At 50.5% G+C, this 19,103-nt stretch overlaps 7 protein-coding genes across 7 annotated transcripts; 6 read left to right on the top strand and 1 right to left on the bottom strand.

Moving 5' to 3' along the window:
• Positions 1 to 1,129: 1,129 nt before the first annotated feature.
• On the top strand, positions 1,130 to 2,841 carry BDZ99DRAFT_524565 (uncharacterized protein; the record flags this gene model as incomplete). Its single annotated transcript, XM_033725917.1, has 3 exons — positions 1,130 to 1,363; positions 1,412 to 2,190; positions 2,280 to 2,841. 3 exons carry the CDS (start codon positions 1,130 to 1,132, stop codon positions 2,839 to 2,841), a joined length of 1,575 nt encoding a protein of 524 aa, XP_033572564.1.
• A 63-nt stretch (positions 2,842 to 2,904) lies between these two features.
• On the top strand, positions 2,905 to 3,396 carry BDZ99DRAFT_524564 (uncharacterized protein; the record flags this gene model as incomplete). The annotated part of the gene is made up of 1 exon (XM_033725916.1): positions 2,905 to 3,396. The coding sequence occupies one exon, from the start codon at positions 2,905 to 2,907 to the stop codon at positions 3,394 to 3,396; it is 492 nt and encodes a 163-aa protein (XP_033572563.1).
• A 364-nt stretch (positions 3,397 to 3,760) lies between these two features.
• BDZ99DRAFT_540128 (uncharacterized protein) lies at positions 3,761 to 4,559 on the top strand (the record flags this gene model as incomplete). The annotated part of the gene is made up of 2 exons (XM_033726698.1): positions 3,761 to 3,991; positions 4,176 to 4,559. The coding sequence occupies 2 exons, from the start codon at positions 3,761 to 3,763 to the stop codon at positions 4,557 to 4,559; spliced, it is 615 nt and encodes a 204-aa protein (XP_033572562.1).
• A 4,529-nt stretch (positions 4,560 to 9,088) lies between these two features.
• BDZ99DRAFT_524561 (uncharacterized protein) lies at positions 9,089 to 11,370 on the top strand (the record flags this gene model as incomplete). Its single annotated transcript, XM_033725915.1, has 3 exons — positions 9,089 to 9,224; positions 10,588 to 10,843; positions 10,902 to 11,370. The coding sequence occupies 3 exons, from the start codon at positions 9,089 to 9,091 to the stop codon at positions 11,368 to 11,370; spliced, it is 861 nt and encodes a 286-aa protein (XP_033572561.1).
• A 1,071-nt stretch (positions 11,371 to 12,441) lies between these two features.
• Positions 12,442 to 14,596, bottom strand: BDZ99DRAFT_540123 (uncharacterized protein). Its single transcript, XM_033726697.1, has one exon. The coding sequence runs from the start codon at positions 14,573 to 14,575 to the stop codon at positions 12,893 to 12,895; it is 1,683 nt and encodes a 560-aa protein (XP_033572560.1). The 5' UTR covers positions 14,576 to 14,596; the 3' UTR covers positions 12,442 to 12,892.
• A 228-nt stretch (positions 14,597 to 14,824) lies between these two features.
• On the top strand, positions 14,825 to 16,364 carry BDZ99DRAFT_466553 (uncharacterized protein). Its single transcript, XM_033720802.1, has 3 exons — positions 14,825 to 14,951; positions 15,006 to 15,840; positions 15,899 to 16,364. The coding sequence occupies exons 1-3, from the start codon at positions 14,886 to 14,888 to the stop codon at positions 16,000 to 16,002; spliced, it is 1,005 nt and encodes a 334-aa protein (XP_033572559.1). The 5' UTR covers positions 14,825 to 14,885; the 3' UTR covers positions 16,003 to 16,364.
• Positions 16,365 to 16,386: 22 nt separating this feature from the next.
• Positions 16,387 to 18,449, top strand: BDZ99DRAFT_574499 (uncharacterized protein). The gene has a single exon (XM_033728381.1). The coding sequence runs from the start codon at positions 16,682 to 16,684 to the stop codon at positions 18,305 to 18,307; it is 1,626 nt and encodes a 541-aa protein (XP_033572558.1). The 5' UTR covers positions 16,387 to 16,681; the 3' UTR covers positions 18,308 to 18,449.
• The last annotated feature ends 654 nt before the right edge of the window (positions 18,450 to 19,103 follow it).

The following is a 19,103-nucleotide window of genomic DNA, read 5'->3' as shown; positions in this document are numbered from 1 at the left end:
CGCTATCCAAATCGGACACCGGACAGTTCTCAAGGTTCGATGGTCCAGGGGATGAGAGATTGTGGTACGGGCATTGATATATCAACCCTGCTGCGCTCAGTCAAAAGTGGGGGAAGAAGGGATATCCTTCTTTTTCATGGTTCAGGACGTAGGCCCTTTACGGGGTTTACATGAAAGCCTGTTACATGTTACATCATTTGGTGCTTGATGCTGGGAGCGTCTGATGAAGCCGACGGATGAGTCGTTTGATTTGGTGTAGGCGGGGTTGCAACGGATGGCGATCCAGCAGGGCGTCTGCGGGGAGGTTACTCTAGAACCAACCACTACCTATTGCGTTGCCTAGGTTTCGGTATATTGAATGTTAGGTTTTTGGATAAAGAGGACAGTCTATGTGCCGTAGTATGCAGCTGTGAGGGAGGAGTTCTTCACCGCGACCCGTGTCCATATTTTCGATGGTGGCGGTAGTGGTTTTATTAGGCATATGCTGGGGCCTCAGGAGGCACGATGCCGAGTCCTAACCGCTAATATACAGTGTACACAAATACATCCATTTGGCCTCAATAAAACCTCCAAACCTGATGGGGGAAAAGGAGAAAGAGTGCCTAGCCAGTGTTCTTACCCGTGTCTTTTCTGCTTGCCATTTCCTTTCCTCCCTCCCTTATGTATACTATATGCAGCCTATTATAATTTCCTAGCTTGTCCTAGTATATCTATTAGGTAGGCTTTATAGGCTACCTATATTATATCCTACCTACTACTACTAACTACTATGTTGCTGTCCTAGAAGAGTTGATTATAATAGCTAGCACTGCTAACTACTACGTCGCCGCTTAGGCAGAGAGTTAACGTAAATAACTAGCGGCAGCCCCAATGTTGCGTCTAGCTGAATTTGGTCTACCCTAGGCCATCTAGCCTACTCGTAGGTAGCAGGGTAGCTGCTGGGGTCGTGAATATGCACTCAGCGGCACCCTTTGCAGTGCAAGGGGCAGAGCTGAGATGTGGCAGTGCAAGGCTGAAAATTCGTCGCACTTAATGCGAGGAGAGCAGTAAACAGAATAGCTCTCGAAATCAAGATCCCTCTACCTACCAAGTTGACTCACCTTTTCCCCTAACCCATTTACAATTCCAGATGGACCCTTTCACAGCCCTGAGCTTGGCAACTTCTATCGTTCAAATCGTCGATTTCGGCTCCAGACTCGTGGGCAGGGGCCGCGAAATCTACAAAAAAGGCTCCATAGCCAGCTTCGACGAAGCAAAATCCGTTGCAGGTGATCTGAAGGATTTGACTCGAAGTCTTGAAAGCGTCTTAGAGTCAGTCTCAACTTCGGGAGAATCGGAATCCACTCTATCGGCCGACGAAACAGTAAGCCTTACCGTCGTGATACCATGCGAGCCTTGCTGATCAAGAAAGAAACTGAAAAATCTGGCATCAGAAACGGCTAAGGTGGCAGACGAGCTCATCCAGCTAGTTGACTTCGTGTCCTGCCATCATGGGAAGCACAGCCCATTGAAGAGCTTTCGGCAAGCCCTAGATGCTGTCTTTAACAAGAGAAAGCTTACCGAAATGAGCGATAAGCTTGATCTACTGCAAAATGAGCTCATCCTCCGGGTTGTTGTTTCTCTCAAGATGAACCCTAACTCAGAAAATTCGATTCAATCAGCTCGACGAGATGAGCGATTCGATCAACTGAAAGAGGAACACAAAAGGATTGCAGATGTCCTGCTTGATAACAGGAAATTTTTCACGACAGGACGCGATAACCTCTTACAACGTCAGAACGAAGAAAGCGAACTTGACAGAGTCAGATATGAAGAGACCATTGCGGCTATTGCCACCCTCCAAGGACACGTTACAGCTAGGGACATATCAACCACACTTTATCAGGATTCGCTACAACATTTAGGGAAAATTCAGGAAGACATATTGAACTTCTTGTGGTTCAGGTTTATGGGGGATAGACGTGCGGAGGTCTCAGATGCGTATAGGAAGACATTCGAGTGGGTGTTCAACGGCCGGGTACCATTCGGTTGGGCCTTGGACAGTCTGTCACAGTGGCTTCAACATGGCGAAGGCTGCTTCTGGATCAGCGGCAAAGCTGGCTCAGGCAAGTCTACGCTCATGAAGTTCATCGGCAATGAGCCACGCATGCAGAAACTCCTCGCAACATGGGCTGACGGGGAGCCTTTATTGTCCTCTCATTTTACTTTTGGAATACTGGAACGATACTGCAGAAGTCTCAACACGGTCTCTTGCGCACAATTCTGCACGATACTCTTAGCCAATTTTCTGGGCTGGTCCCCATTGTTTTCCCGATTCACTGCCGGAGCATCGCGAGAAGCAACTTGGTCAATGATCCTTCTCTTGTGGAGTTAAAGGAGGCCTTTAAACTCTTGACAACACAGACGGTCACGCCACTAAAGATCTGTCTCCACATTGATGGAGTGGATGAGTACGATGATGACCACATCGAGCTTGTGGAGTACCTGCGGTCAGTCTGCTCGCCGAACTTGAAACTCCTCTTGTCTAGCCGGCCAACATCCGCCTGCTCGGTAGCTTTTGCAAGTTGCCCTACCCTCAGGCTGCAAGATTTCACCCGATCAGACATCCTCATTTATGTGACCGAAAACCTTGACACTCATGTGCGTATGAGAGAATTAGTCCGCATCAATAGGCATGCGGTTAATGAGCTCATTGGTCAAATAGTCTCTAAGGCTTCGGGTGTGTTTCTTTGGGTTGTTATTGTAGTTAAAGCTCTACGGAACGGTCTCTATAACCATGACGGAATAGAAGATCTCCAAGTCCGGCTCAACGAGTTACCATCTGACCTGGACAAGCTGTAACAAAAGATACTCAACCAGATGGATCCGACGTATAGACGACAAGCATCTATGCTGCTCCAAATCATGTACCAAAGCAGCCAAGTCCCAGCCGACAATCCCATGACTGCGTTAAGGTTATCATTTGCACTCGAAGACAACCCGGACGCTAGTATTAACGCAGAAATCGCGGAGATCAGTTTAGAAGAGCAGGTCCAAAGACGTGATGAAATCGAAGAAAAGATACGAAGTCGCTGTTGTGGGCTTCTTGAGATATACAGGCCAAACCTAAGCCACCTCGAAACTGCAAAGAGTGACATACCTCAAGCTACTCGTTCACGAAAATATCCGTACGTGATAAACAGCTTTGTCAATCCGGAGGTGCACTTTCTGCACAAGTCAGTCATCGACTTTCTCGAAAAACCCGCGATATGGGAGGAGTTGCACGATTTTACTTCTTCCAGCGGCTTTGATCCAAACGTATCACTTATCAGCGCTTCTCTCCGCGAAATAAAGTCAGCACCAAAGGAGCTCGATCAGTCCATGTTTCCACGTCTCCCCTTCCTCGTGCCGCAATAGAAAATGCCTCAACTCGAATAAGAACTGTTCCCACGCGCACGACCGAGTTGGCTGCGACGCCGCCGTCATCGTAAGTCATTTCCACAAATTGTACAACCTTGTGTATGAGGCATATATAGCGAACACATGATCAGAAGGAGTTCAGCCCTTGCCATACCCGAAATGCTGTCTCCAGGGAAAGGACGATACCATAATCGGCGGGAGCGTTGCATGGTATAATCACGAGGATGTGGTGTTGGATGAGGGCATAAGAGAACGCTGGGGTGGTGTGTTGCGGGACGCGACGTTTGAAGGGCTAGGGGATAAGGCATATTAGAATCCGGATGCTGTGTGGGCTGATGCGGGAGCTGCAGTAGAGAAAATGATGGCGGAGGCGGTAGGGATAGGGGTTAGCTATAAGTGCGGTAATGTGGGTAGGCTTGTTCTTAGAGAGAATGGGGTTAAAGGGGTCAAGATGAAGGATGGGAGCGTATATAAGGTGGATACGGTGCTGTTAGCAACGGGTGCATGGACCAGCGAGATACTGTCCGCCATGGAGGATGGGCTAAATGTAAAGGAGGAAGAGAGGGTCGAGCGACAGATCACCGCTGCGGGGGTATGTGTGATGCATTACAAGCTCGATGATGGGGAGTTTGGGGCGCTGAAGGACATGCCGGTGCTGATATATAGAGACGCAGGAGAAGCTATACCGCTACCTTCACGGAGCCACCTTCTAAAGTTTACTAACGCGAAATCTGTCACTAATACTAAGCTGACTTCATTTGGCCATCGAATATCAGTTCCACCGGACCGCAATCAGAATGGTGCCGGAAAAGCTGCAACAGGAGACCCTGGATGCTATCGTCGCAAAGCTGTTTCTAAACTATGTCCAACGAACGCCGGAATACTGGCGCATGTGTTGGGATTCCGTCATGCCTGCGCAAGACCAACTCGTCACGAAATATCCTTACTCGCGGCTGCAAAACCTGTATCTCGCCGTTGGAGGGAGCTTTCAAAGCTGGAAGTTTCTCCCCATAATAGGAGAGTATGTGGTTAACGTCTTGAACGGTGTCGGCAATGGTGAAGAGAAGGATAGAAGGTGGGCTTGGAAGGTAGAGAAGCCCGAAGGCTGGGGTGCACATGAGAAGGTGGTTCTGAGGAGGGATTTGAGTGACCTGGAATAATGGTTGCCTGAATATCCACGTCTGGACACCTAAAGATATCTGGACTTCCATCTACGGCTGTTTGGTTTTCTTCAAAACATCAGAATGCTTACGAGCATCACGAGATGTGCCTTTAGCCGGAAAAGTGCAGCGCAAGGCAGCAATCTGTAGCAGTTCATCAGATTTCGAAAATCTTTCGACGCGCTCCAAACAGTAGACATGGATGTCCAGTCACTGTATATTGCATTGCTTTCTACCTCATGCTCTCCATGCGTTGTCGCCGATCTACCCCGGGTTGATAGACTCTGATCCCGCAAAACAGCAGTAATTAATATCTAACAGCCTAAATGGCTTGACAGACGTCGGAAGCCGGAGGTTCCCTTGCAGACTACAGAACGGCGAGTGGAGCTGAACTTCTATGACTGATTGGCCAAACAAGCGACGACCCGTCCCAGCAGATCCTCTCGAGGTGGGAAATGATTGTGGGGATCAGACATCCCCCAGCATCTCTTTGATAAATCCGACGATATTGTGTTCTTTTCGTCAGCCAGAGAACTCGGAAGTACCGCACACAAGAACAAACTTCGGCATGAATATCAGATGCGCCCAGAGCGTGATTGACCCGGGAAGGCTGCAGCGGCAGTGGCTTAGATCGCGGCTGGAGTTGAGAACCTTGGCGCCGCTTCGAACCCTTTTCCTTCCTCAGCCTCCTCCCTTCTTTTCGACAATGACGACCATCCTCGCAAGCATTCATTTCCTTTAGTAGCGATAAGGCACATCTTCTCTGATTACCCGCTACTCTGAAGTCTTAAGCAGGCTTTGCAGCAGTGCGTCAGATAGCGCCGCCCGATCGCTAGGCTACGGGGGCCATTCCATGTTAGAGGAAGCAAAATTGAGCCTTAGTCCAGTACGTCGGTTATTTAGAGGACCGAAGAAGCTGATATTTAGCCGGGTAATATCTCGTTGCTTTGCAAGATGTCAAGAGCCCATCTACACTACTCGAGTTTCACAGGTGAACGTCCGAAGGAAAAGAACAACACGTGGTCAAAGATCAGAGACAGTTTCCGAAAACCTAGCAATAGCAGAACTCCTAGTGCCCCCACGCCATCCCTTGAAGACCGCAGGTTCCCATTGCTCCCCGAGCCGCCTGCCCGCACGGCCATATCGCCTGTCCCGGAAGGTTTTATGAAGAAGGAGGAGAATGAGCAACGAGGGCTTAGCACTAGTAGCGTGAGCTCTGAGAGCTCTCCGAGCACTACATTTGGCGGATACGGGCAATTCCGAATGAGTGGGGTTCACGATGCGCCTTTAGATCCTGAAAATCGGCCGTCACCTGAGCAGCCCCTCAAGCACAGTGAGTCTTTCAGATGATACTCTGATGCTTTTAATCCTAATGCTGGGCAGTGGAAGCCCCCACAGATTCTGCAAAATCGCGCTCTCCGATGCCAGTCTTACGCGATACACGCGAGGAACTCCGCCTTGCCGTCGCCACAAAATGTGGCATTACCGTTGGCCACCGAGTCCTCAGCCTAGGCTCCCAGGAGCCTCTAGTTGTATGCGGCCACCTCGGGCATGGATCGCTTGGTGTGGTCGAAGAAGTTCGAGTGGCAGAACCCGGTTTTGAAAGCTTCGTCCGAAAACGTGTCCAGCTCCCTTACTACCAAAGAAAGAAACGACTTCAGATTATCCAGGAAGAGGCCAAAGTCCTAGAAGATCTGTGTCATCCCCATATTATACAAATTCTAGGGTCGTACGAAGACCATACGCAGCGGAAGAAGGAATTTTACTGCCTGCTGATGTCGCCTGTAGGAGAAAGTGACCTCCAGACCTTTTTAGAAGAGGTTGGGGAGCGGTAAATAAAACGGAATGAAGCGATATGGCTTCGGAACTGGTACACCTGCCTGACATCAGCCTTAGTGTACATGCACGGACAAGGGATACGACATCAAGATATTAAGCCATCGAACATAGTCCATCGTAGATCGCAAATCCTGTTCACCGACTTCAGTTCCTCATCGCGCTTTACAATCGGCCAAACCACGTCGACTGAGAATCCAGCAAGAACATCAGCAATGTACGCCGCACCAGAAGCGTTAGATTACCTCCAAGTCGACGGAAGTATCAGCAAGCATGGTCGTGGGACCGACATCTTCTCTCTAGGCTGCGTCTTCTCGGAGATGCTTTCGGTCATCTATGGGTACTCCGTTAACCAGTTCCATGAATTCCTACTGGCACGACCACACGTAGAAGCCGAAAAGAACTCCGGCCCCGGTGCTGCTGCTGCTCGTAGGATACTGCTCTACAGCCGCGTCACGGACCGCATGGCTCCTTGGTTTTCTCAAGGCATCGGGATGTCTCATAATTTCGTTCAATTTATTGAGCCAATGATTCGCCTAAAGAGAGAGGATCGCCCAGATGCCCGCGGAGTAATGCGCAATGTCCCGACGCATCTCAAGCCTTGTCGATGCGACGACTTTAACCAGCCATCCGATCGCAACAATACAAGCGCAGCTCAACATGCTTCGAACGCAACACCAAGTCCCTCGCCAAACACCACTGTAGCGCGTCGGCGGATTATGTCAGAGCCTAACTCATTCGTCGGTGGTGACGAGAGAGCATTCTCCTCTTTGGCTGGATACCCATACCACCCCAACCCTGTTTTCTTAAGTTCCAGCGCACTGCAGCCTATGCTCAGTCCTCCAGCTAGTCCTCGATTCCCTCGTAGCGATGATGATTCCTTCGAGAATCCTCGAACACCACCTCCCATTCCTCGTAATTAGACGTCTATCGCTTCTGATCTTGGTCCCCCCCCCCTGAATGGCTGTCTTTAGTTGGAGAAGGGATTAGTTCCTCAGAGTCGAGCCAACACAACTAGCATACCGCTGAATGTCCCATTTTACCGATTAGTCCATACAACATAAGTTTACCAGCAAAGCGCACAATTCCGCAATCATAGACTTGCTAAACTTTCTCCCCCGCAAACTCAGGAATTTGGAGATTACATCGTTGAACCAGCCACAGCACATCAACACCCAAAGGCACCCTGCAACGCGACTTTCAAGTTTCGCAGATTTTTCAATGGAAAGACCCTCTGGCAGCACTGGTCAGGAATCAGAAACCCGTAAGAGTCAATCACGCCGACTTCACTTACACTATCATATATCGTAATTTTTTACTCGATGACATAGCTGCCAAGAAGAATAGAGGCTAGACCAATGTTATACTCGTGTCATCGACGATTGCATTGAAAAAACTGCTCATAGGTCTATGCATTACGATATTCCTCTAGGAATCTTTTGATTCTTTCCCGGGCTAAGGTCTGGATCTAGTCTAGCAAGATAAGATTTTCGCTTCTAGCCCGCAATCGAATGCAAGAAAGCACTATTCGACGCCTGTCCTTCCCCTGGTTGTCCTCCGTTACGAAGGGTTACTAATCCAGGCGGGGCACTTCCTGTGGACGTTTCGCGAATGAAAACTTGCCGGCACAGACCGGGTGGTTTAGGGTATCTAGAAGAAGGTGAAATCGCCGAGTTATTGGAAAGGGATGTGGACAGTAGACGCGTTGAACATTGAGAGTAGACTCTAACTCATGTGTCAAAACTTGCTGGTCTGGGTGAACCGACGAGGACTGAGTCATGATAGCAGAAGGAGATTCAAACGCTCTACCGACCATTGGTTGAGGTGACAATACGGTGTCAGGTCCATTTTCGATTGCCATCGGTTCAACGAACTCGATCGCACTCCCTGTCTCTTCGTTTTCCGCAGCATCTAATTCGAATGAATCGATGGCGCCGGTTTGTCTCGTGCCAGTTTCAGTACTCGACGCCCGACCATTTCTACCAGATTTGCGCCGACGCTCAATTTTTTTAAAAGGCCATCAATGAGCTGGTGGCTGAAGTCACGCAGTCGTGTCTTAGGAGTGAAGAGGGGATTAGGTTGTTGGTCACAAGCTACCAGATCTTGTACATATTGACGAGAACAAAAATCGATCATGGTATGCCACAGCGCCTTCCATCCTTTTTGGATCAGCCGACGTGTGTGATACAGGGAATGTCTTGCTTCGTCGAGTTTCGCTGGTTTGTGTATGTGTGTCCGATCGTTGATGTAGTCAATGCCTACAACCTTCTCACTGTTTGCCCTGAAATCATACCGAATGCAATCGTCCGTGTCGATTGTGAGGTTCGTTTGAGAATTTCAGAGGCTGCCAAGTTGCCTATGCAATCCATGGATGAGCTTGGGCCTCGGGACGTATGAATAGAGTCACGTGACGGTATTCCGGCCTAAATATCCGAGTCATTGCCGAGCCCACCTTTTCCCTCTCGCATCAGTCTGCACCAAAATCTCACATCATTTCATCCACTGCTATCCCACTTTATATCTCCCTTTCAAGAGCTTTGGTCAAGGGTGTCATCAGTAAAGGGATGGATGCCTCCAAGGCAGCATCCAGCCCTGGAGAATCCTTACATCTTCGCCTTCTTAAAGAATCCCCATCCGCCTGTCTCGCGGCTGTCTACAATCACTTTCTCGACGCTATAAGCAATCCTCACAGCATGCTACCAGACCGATTGGGTCAGCTTCCCAGGGAACTACGCGACCGGATCCTCTTCCTAGCCCTTCCGGACACATTCGAGGTGGAATGGGGCTCCATCTACAACAATCGCTGCTACAATGAGTCTCTGCCACGAGGTTTACTTGCTCTTAACTAAAACTGGTGTACGCTTCCTCTTCTTCAAGTTTCTCGCTAGCTCCGACACGAGACTATACAACTTCTCTGCGACGAAATCCCCGTTTTCGCCGACACCCCAGAACCGATCTCTCTACTACTTTCACCTCACGAGAAAGGAGGCATCCAATTGCTCCCAAGATGCCCACGTCATTTTCACATCAAAACAAGCGAAGAGAAAACATGTTTCACTTTCAAGGAGTATTTTCAACCCTGGATGGACGTGATCCGCCGGCTCCCTCCAGCAACCAGGACCTTAACGGTGGATGTTGAAAAGTTCTTCGAGAAATCCATGCCTCCGTCCACTCCATCATCGAAAGAGATTCCTCCAATGACAGTGGAAAGGGAGCGAGGAATGAAAGTTTGGGTGGTGGAGAATCTTCAAATCCATCAATTTCGAGCCACACAACGACCAAGTGCTATATTGCGACAATCAGCAGACGATTCGATTTGTTCAAGCAGCTACACCAAAGCTCAAAACCACACTTCAACATGTCGACATTCACTATCACTGGCTACGACAAGAGGTTCAAGCAAAGCGAATCGATTTGACATACATCCAAACCAAAGCCCAGCCTGCCGATGGCCTGGCAAAGCTATTACCTCGATAGCGACATGAGAACTGGGTCTCACAACTTCACTTCGATGAGTTTCCAAGCACTCAAAACGCTCCTCAGGCTCCTCCTTAAGCCACTTCAAAAGCCAATAAAATGCATAGTTTACTTGTGCAACCAGAGAAGCGAAAGTTTCATCAACACAAACCATTGGCAACAATGGACGAGCGAAAGCTCACAACACAAAGAAGCGAAAAGCTTCACACAAACAAATGATGCGAAAAGCCTCACAAAGCTGTCATGAGCACCATACCACGTCAACAGCTACTACAGCTTCTACATTACATTCAAATCTGAGGGGGTGTAAGCCTAAAGGCACCAATCAACGCAGGACTTGGCGTCCCGCACATCTATATATACGTGCCTAGGTACGCACACCTCCACAATACACACACAAATTACCACTCCCTCACATCATGTGCCCCTATAAGCTTCCCATAAGCTTACAGCTTATCAGCGCTTCTCAGGTTGAATTAGCTCAGATTTTCCTAGATGACTATCGAGCTGTATATATAGAAGGGACCACCCCCTAGGGGCTTTGACACCACTCAACGCTGTCCAGTAGCGTGGACCATGAAAGCTGAAAGAGACGTTTAGCTGACTTCTACAGATAATGTTTCCAGCAGTTTCGGCCATAGTAGGCGAACTAATAGCGCTCCAACAATGCGAATGCTGAGGCCTATTCCTCCCTAGTGTACTGACTTCTCAGCAGCATCACTAGCGATACCCGAGAGGCCAGAAATATTGAGGGCGAACTTCGACCAGCCCATTATCGACAATGTACTCCCAGAGGCTGTTCATGGTGCTCAAAAGGGAACTTTGAGGGTACCTAGAACACTCTTAGGCCGTATCACACGTAGTGATAATTGCACTACCCTATACATGATCGAGGAAGCAATAGAGTTCCTGCAAGACATGCTTTCCTTCGAGCGCGATGCTATCATCGCCCTTTCTCTCCGCCTAGGCAGGTCCAAAGCAGCAGGGACATGTGAGAAAAGGAGGTCTTTGGAAAACTATTCTTACAAGGCTCCCTTTTATTGAGGCCGAGGGGCTGGAACTGGAGTCCTGTGAACAGAAACTAACCACGCGACGGCGCGACCTGTCTGACCCCAACAACCCAAACTTCATTTCCAACTTCGCACTCTTTAAGCACTGGGTGCTGCAATTGATATTTGCGGATGAACTGGCTACACCCGAGTCTCTCTGGGTCACGTCTATGCAAAACTTGATGGGCTACGTGATGAACGAAAAGGCTCTACTGCTGATAGACCTCGGATTCATTGCAAACGCAGATCCGCATGTTGAGCTAGGGGACGTCCTCTGCTTTCTTGATAGGAGTACTTCGCCAGCAGTGCTCAGACTGGAAGCCGACGGGTCCTTCCGCCTGGTCGCTTTTGCATGGGTCTATGATGTCTCGCTGGACAAAAAGGATACCACGGAACTCGCTATAACTAGTGGATCCTCCTATGAACTAGTTTGCGCGGGTCTGAGCTAGAGTCGGAGAACTTACTCGCGATCAAGGGTTGGTGCAAAGAAGCTTTTGCTTGCGGTAGAAGGAATTAGGCAAGGCTGTAGATGTGAATTAGGTTCTTAGGTCCTGCTCCATGCTGCTACAGTTTCATCGGCGACTCAAGGTTCCCCGTTCCTCAGGGTTTGGCCTTCTGATTCATGTCACGTGACACCCCACATCTTCAGACAGTCACATTCCTAAGACAGCATGTTCCTAAGACGGCACGTTCCTAAAAAGGCATGTTCTTAAGACGGCATGTTCTTAAGACGGCTATGGTCTTAAGACAGCCGTGGTTTTAAAAGGGTAGCATCTCAAGACAAGGGCATTCTCTAGACAGGCATGCTCTTAAGATAGACCCATCTTACTGATAGAACGTATCAGCCACTCGTGGCTTTGCCCTTGCGTGGATGATAAAGTGGCGCAGATCAGGCTTAGGCTATTTTCCATAGGAGGGTAAATTTACTTGAGAATTGGGGCCTTGAAACTGGAACCAGGCAGGCCCACGGGCCCAGAAATGGGCCTTCCGAGGCAGGGTGAGGGCCCCAGTCTCAATCCTCCCTGTCGAATACAGGGCCCAAAACTGGGTTCCAACGAGCTGCTCAGTCTTGGCTTAGGATGCGCTCACCCCAGCACAGCCACAGCTCAGGCTGAAGCGTGAGCAGCTCAGTTCCCTGAACGGGAAAGGAAATTGCTTGGGTGCACATTGGGATATCAAACTACCTGTTTTCTAATGTCCTTGCATGAGCCATTTGTTTCCGTCTGGTGTATTGCTGGGATATTCGATTCTGCAAGCGCCTTCTTCCTGCCTTTTGAGGTAGCTTTGTCATATTGGTCTTTGGGGCTGGAGTTATTGGGCATTTTGTTGACACGAGGTGAGTCTCTGAGAGTGCGAGTCAGAATGAATGACGCGGCAAAAGAAAAAAGAGGTTGAAACGCGGAGGGCCCGTAGTAGACTTTATGCGGCTACAGGCCTTGGAGATATCGAGGGCTATTTCCGAATGCATTTGCGGGGGTGGAGGCCTGCGGGAATGCCCAACCCCTGTCTAACCCACGAATAAAACACTAAGAGCGGTCTTATTTTTGCTGCGCATACTCCCTTAGCATAGCCTTTGCATCTAGTAGTTGAGTTAAGGAAATGCCTGGTGACTTGTGGGTTTGAATCTGATCTTATCAGGGTAGAAACTATGTTGGAATACGAACATGTCTGCCCTTGAGCAAAACTCTATAACAGTACGAATTTGAAATATATCTTGAAGGGTATACAGCGCCGCGCAATGTGGAGACCATACTGTACAATCTCTCTGGATGTTCTCGACTTGGCTCAAAATATCGACTCCACCCCATGCAGACTCCGAAGATGCGGAACCGTGAAGTGGAAAAAAGAAATCGACAACGTCCTGGTAAAGATGCCTAACTTTTCCTTTTCGACCGCCTAATGCATGTAACCATAACTCATAACTCACAACTCATCTGTAGGTTCTCCACACATCGATCCAGATCAAGATCACTAGTCCCGTCGGGGAGAGCGAGGAAGCAACGTCTGTCCTTTGTTCCTCATCTTTTCCATAGCATCCTCAACCGTCTTGTGCATCTTCGCTACGTGCTCGTGTCGCTTTTCGATCTCATTCTCGAACTCCATAGCTCGCTTTCGCTTCTCCTTCCTCACTTCGGTCATTCTCTTTACGATGTTTCCGAAACGTCCGAGGAACCAATCGCCAGCCTCCTCCCATTCACGCGTGGAAATTGAGCCGAAGAACTTGTTCTGGTCTTCTGTCGAAAGCCTTTGCTGGACAAAGTCGAGACGTTCTTCAAGTGAAGCGTTCTTCATCTCATCGGAGAGAGGCAATGGAATTCCACGTGGTATGGTGTCGAAGGACTCGTTCTTTAGCTTCTTGTATTCCATCTCAAACAAGGCGGGACGGTCGTAGTCTTCATAGTTGGTCTCCTCAGCGGGCGTTGACTCGCGCTGGCCTTGCGACTGAGCAGTAACAGTCGGCTTCGCGAACTGGGCCTTTGGCTGGTGAGCGTGAGTTGCGTGTGTGAACAGTTCCTGAGCCGGCGTGTCCAGATCCAGTCCTTGGCCGGCCTTGGGGGTATGACTGTAAGCTGGAGGCTGAGTTGAATTGAGGCCGTAGATGGGAGGCGGGGGCATTTCGGATTGCGGAGTCGCCTGTAACGCTTGGTGATTGGATCGGCCACCGGCGCTCTTTGGACGGGCTACCGGTTGAGTAGGATGCTGATGCTGAGGTTTATTATTAGCACGAAGAGCAGCCGCTTGTTGGCGAGATTGATCCGAGACTTGGAGCTGAGCTTGAGTTGACGCTTGAGTCCGAGGCCTGTCAGAACCCTGCGTAGCAAGAGTCGGGAAAGACCTCGACCTCGAGGCGCCGACTTCAGGAAGCTGGCTAGCCGAAACTGCAGGGTGTACTGGTAGATTGATGGGCTGACGAGCTTGTTGGGCGTTATGACCCTCTTCTACTTGAGAGCGGGCGAAGCGTCGGCGTTGCTTCTTTGGACTCGGAGACGGGACTTGGTCTAGCTCAGGTTCTGAGCTTGCATCACCTCCATGAGCATCCTCGTCTTCCATCCTACCTGAAGTGGTGGTTGGGTAAGAGTCCAGCTCCGTATTATCGAGGAGACGCCTATCTAGGAAATGAAGCGTTTTGGAGGGAACAGGTTCATGACGAGTAATGCGGTCTTGACTGTCTTCGACATTGCCCTCTTGGTTGCCTTGGTGCTCGCCCTCGTCGTCGCTTTCAGGCTCTTCAGGGTCGTCGCTGTATTGTTGAGTGTACTCCGGGGCTTGACTGTCTTTCACCTGCACAACGCTTTGAGCAGCGCTTCGAGCGTCGTGGACAGTCGTGTCCAAGCTCTCAGCATCCGTCTCGTAGGCATCCCGTCCTGGGCGAACGGTGTGCTTTCCTTTCTCATTTTGGCCAATGGAATTGCGGGCTTGGGCCAGAGCAGACGTCGGCCTGATGGGTTTCGCGAACGTGAATGCTGGCGGAGCACCAAACGCTGGATTGCTTGGAGGTGCTGGAGCAGTAGGTCCTTTACGTGGAGTACCCGGAACAGGAATTTTGGCATTGCTAGCTAGTCGACGACGGTCGTTGGCAGGCTGAGAGGCTTGCTGAGCGGGAAAGGCAAGTCTGCCTTCTCCACGGACGAAGTGCTGCATGCCCGTGGACATGAGGACGATTGACAAACAATGTTCAGGTCAAGTCCGAGAAGATGCTGTAGGACGTAGGAAACCTGCCCGTCCAGCTGCGGGCGTCCTCGGATCACGCGAGGCAATGTGATGAAGTTGGTGATGCTGGCGTGGTGTTGAGTCGCGTTTGCGAGACGTTTGCTGTCGTCCGCCGTAGAATATTGAAAGCGCGCTAAAATGACGTACGGCGCTAAGCCCTTAACTCCATTCACTCTCTCGCTCGGTCCTTTCACCGCTATCGCCCCACAACTCCATACATCTTCTTGCCTCAAGACTCTCTCGTACATACAAAATGGCCCCTGGTCAATCCTCTGAAGTAATCCCAGACCAATGCTACTTATATAATCTCCCCAATGAGGTACTCAACTCCCACCCCACCACCTTCCTTTGTTCTCTCATCTAACTCTCACAGATCATCCTGCACATTCTGACGCCGCTACCCACTCTCGAGCTCCTTCCACTGACTCTCATATCTCATCGTATCTATGCCCTGATTCTCCGCATTCTACACAACCGCCTATATCTTGCCTCGCAACTCCATGACCATACCCTCATGCTAGAATGCTACCACCCATCCGCGAAGCTCACCGAGCCTCCCTACTTCTGCACCTATCACGGCACTGAAGGGCTCTCTCTCTACTATTGCCCGAGCGAAACCGACGTGGACCTTCCTGCGCGTCTCGGCGAGCTGAAGAACCTGTACTCGCACTTCCGGCCGCATAGGCGCGAGATCGAGCCCGCCCGACGACGTGTAAATCGGCATCCAGCCGGGGACGTTCCGGGGAGTCGGACGCACTCGGAGTCTAGTTCAACAGGTGCCGCGAGGAGGGCCGATAAGGATGACATGGTCAAGCAGATATTGGGTCTGGAAAGCCATGAGCTATTCACGCAATTGTGCGCAGTGGGCTATATAGTCAGAAATGGGCCAAGACCAGGCATCTTTATGGCATATACCGAGGTGGAGGAGGGAGTTGTGAGGGTATGGCGGGAGTGGCTAGGGAAGATGTCAAAGAGGGGAAAGGGTGAAAACGCAGCTGGCAGACTTGCTGCTGCCGAAGAGGGGGACGCGGGACAGAATTATACTGTCACAGCCCCGGGACTAGATGAAGAGAACCTCCTTTGGGTCAGCCCTGCGAAGAATACTGGTATACGCTTCAATATCCGGGACCGGAAATTGAGGCGCGAAGTGCCCATTCTCCTGCACGTTGAAGAGGACTTGCCTGTGAGCTATGAGGTTGAGTACGACGGTGAGTTCACTCATCACTGTAATTACTTGAAGTGTCCGCAGGCTAACCCTCAACACAGAGCTTCTCATTCGGACGTCTCACCTGCTCTTGATGTTCGAGAAGTCTCTCCTCCAACGAGATAACTCATCTGGCAAAGCTGTTGTGATTGGTTCATTTGGCTAGTCTTTGAGCTAGCTTTACTGCATCTGGCGCTTGACTGGCATCTATCTGAATTACGAAATCACGACAGAATATGCTTGGATACCCTCGAAACCCCGTACGTATGTATAGAAACGGATTTTTAGAACCTTCGCACTGTTCTTGAATCAGGACACATTCTAGAAGAAATACTTAAGCAATATGTGATGCATATGAATTAAAACAACTAAGAGATCAAAAGTGTTTTTACAACGTCTAGCCCATCATAGAAGCCTCTATCACTAGTCAGACGGTAAAAGAAAACTCATTTCGAAGTTTTGCAGTTTCTTGGAGGAAGTTGTTGATTAGTCTGGTACTATCCAATTGAAGCAATGCACAAGCGGACCACGCAGGTCATGTCCATATTGTAGCGAATGAACATCAAATGATAGCCGGAGAAGGGTCCGTCAAGAGTATTTCCGCTTTCATCTCTTGTCTCGCCAGTGCGGACTTTATCGAATTCCTCGTCTCCTTGCCAGCCACACACATTCCTCCGCGCCACCCAACAACGGCAACATGTCATAATCAGTGCAACTCTATTAATTGTCAACATCCTTTAAAAAAGACTGTCCATCACACAGTTACAGTAATTTAAGTACCTGAAGCAAAATCCCGCGACTCTAAGCGCCATAGGCGTGAAGGAGCTCGCTTGCATTCTCATACCATGACCTCAATGGACACCTTTACTCATCCGCTTTCCGGAACGCAGAAAACGCGAGTACGACAGAATACAGATTTTATTACGGCTAGATTTCCAAACCCCAAGACCGGTCGGATCAGTCCTAGCAACGTCAGCACCTTGACCACCCATCACACGCCGGAGACTCTGGAGGAAGCACTGAAACGATCAGCAATTCCCAATGCATTGTCCACTAACGGAAGCGTACGCCCTCATAGCGAGAGAAAGGGTGGTTGGCGGTCCAATTCGAAGGACTGGTGGATGGAAATCAAATCCAGCCCAGCTACCAAAGGAACGCAACGATCCCGCAAGACCTCAAACGCGACGATCTTGACAGACGGCGAAGGCGAGGAACCAGCCTTCGAATCGGACGCCTTCGCAATTCTCATGCCAACCACGCGTGAGCCTATCGAGCCCCCTGCTGAGCGTCCTAAATGCGAGTTCCGCGCCAAGTTACCTTCCCCTTCCCTGGCCCAAGTAGCAGCATATCAGCATTACGCGGAGAAGACTCGCAGAAACGCGTCTCAAGAATACAAGAAGGAGCCTGTACCTAACCGTATCGCATCTTGGGACTACGCTTATCCTGACCCACACTCCGCTCCTGAAGTCGTCATGGAACAACGTCTTACGCCTCCAATGTCTCCTCCCACCGACTCTCCAGGCACGTTTCCCGCTTCACCACCGCTTTCCCCTCTAGTCCCACCGCACCATACCCGCCACCCACGATCGATCTCAACGCCAGCCCACTCCGTCGCCCGCAAGCCAGTCGCTGCAGAATCTTCCTCTCGCCAGCAAGACCATACACTCCCTCGCGACACTTTAGGCGGCGCTGAGCATTCTCCACCTCTCTCCCCTTCCATAGCCAAAGACAAAGTCAAGATTCGCGTAAAAGCCAAAGCAAAAACCGAACCCGAGAAACCACAAAAGGTGTCCTGGTGGTCCCTCTACGCCCGCTCGGCACCTACCATCACCGCCACGACCCGCTCCCACACCTCGTCTTCTTCTTCCGGCTCCTCATCTTCCTCAGCACACACAACCTCCCGCACCCCTTCTCCCACCAAAAACCGAGTCGTCGCCCCACCCGCTGTCGCATACACCCTCAAAGAGACCCCCGGCGCCTGGCACACCGCTCCGATCACCACCAACGCAACAACCGACCCCGCTACTCATCCCAAACCGCAAACCCCCCGCACCCGCGGTCTCGGCTTCTACCTCTCCTGGCTCAAACCTGCCGGACCTCGCCCACCCACCCCAACGCCCACTCCGGCACCCTACTCTTCCCCCTTCACCACCACCCAAACCCCCCGCCTGCACAAACTCAACGGCGTCCCTGCCCACCTCGCCGCCACCCCCGCTGCGCGTGCGCAGAATGGCTTCGCACAGTTGCAGCGTGCGGTGTTGCTGCTGCTGAAGGTGTGTTTGGTGCTGTATGTGGCGGTCGGGGCGTGGTTTGTGCTTGATGCGGTGAGGGAGGCGATGTGGGTGGTTACGTGGCCGGTGCAGGCGGTGGGGTTGGTGTTTGGAGTGTTAGGAAGGGTGCTGTGGGAGGTGGGGAGATTGGGGGCGGAGGGGTGGAGGAGGTTGAGTGCGTATGGGGGGAGGAGGTTTTAGGGAAGGGTGAGGTTGAGGGGGACGGCGGAGAGGGAAGAGGTGGATGGAAGAGCAGGATGGAAGGGGAGGATGGAGGAGTGGGTAGAGGGAAAATGGAGAGATGGGATGGGATAGCGTAATGGGGTTGGTGAGAGTGAGGTGGGGAAGAGGAGGATATGATGGGGTGGGTAACAGACAGGGCACGATTTCGGCGTCTTTGATTCGTTTCTGGAGCGTGCGCCCTTTAGGGCCTGATTAGCTAATTGATATCGTTCTTTTCATGCTCAACCTCCATCGCGTATTTAACCATGATAACGCATAGAGTTTTAGGCCGCGGCAAACACCAAGGAGACCCCTGTTGCACTGTAATGTGCAGACTGTGGATGTTCGGCATTCCTCAACTCGAGACGAGGTGAGAGACCATGAGCATTTTCTCGATAGCGTCCACGATTCCGACGCCACTATCTTTTAGTGTTGACCCTTACATGATGAAATTTAGTACGGAAGATGTCTACTTGATTACGTTTCCCTTGGCCCTTTTCTCTGCGGAGACTGGGAGACACTTCTCCAGCCACGCGATTAAAATATTGTCGCCATTGAGAAAGCGATGGTCGGTAGATAGCAAGGTTGAGTCTAGCAATCTATATTGAGTGCAAAGCTATGATGAATGCTTTTAAACAACTTCCTAAGCCCGTACTGTATAGTGAGCGACATGAAGTCTCCCTGTATGGTGAATGTTGGAGCTGGGCGCTCGGTGAAGAAGCTAAGCACTTGGGGATGTGTAGGGATATGTTCTGTTTAATTTTCGCCAGTCCTA

This window comes from Mytilinidion resinicola (genome assembly GCF_010093595.1).
Source record: "Mytilinidion resinicola strain CBS 304.34 unplaced genomic scaffold BDZ99scaffold_18, whole genome shotgun sequence".
Classification (NCBI taxonomy): domain Eukaryota; kingdom Fungi; phylum Ascomycota; class Dothideomycetes; order Mytilinidiales; family Mytilinidiaceae; genus Mytilinidion; species Mytilinidion resinicola.
Note: the sequence above shows the minus strand (reverse complement) of the source record. Positions and strands in the feature narration are given on the sequence as shown.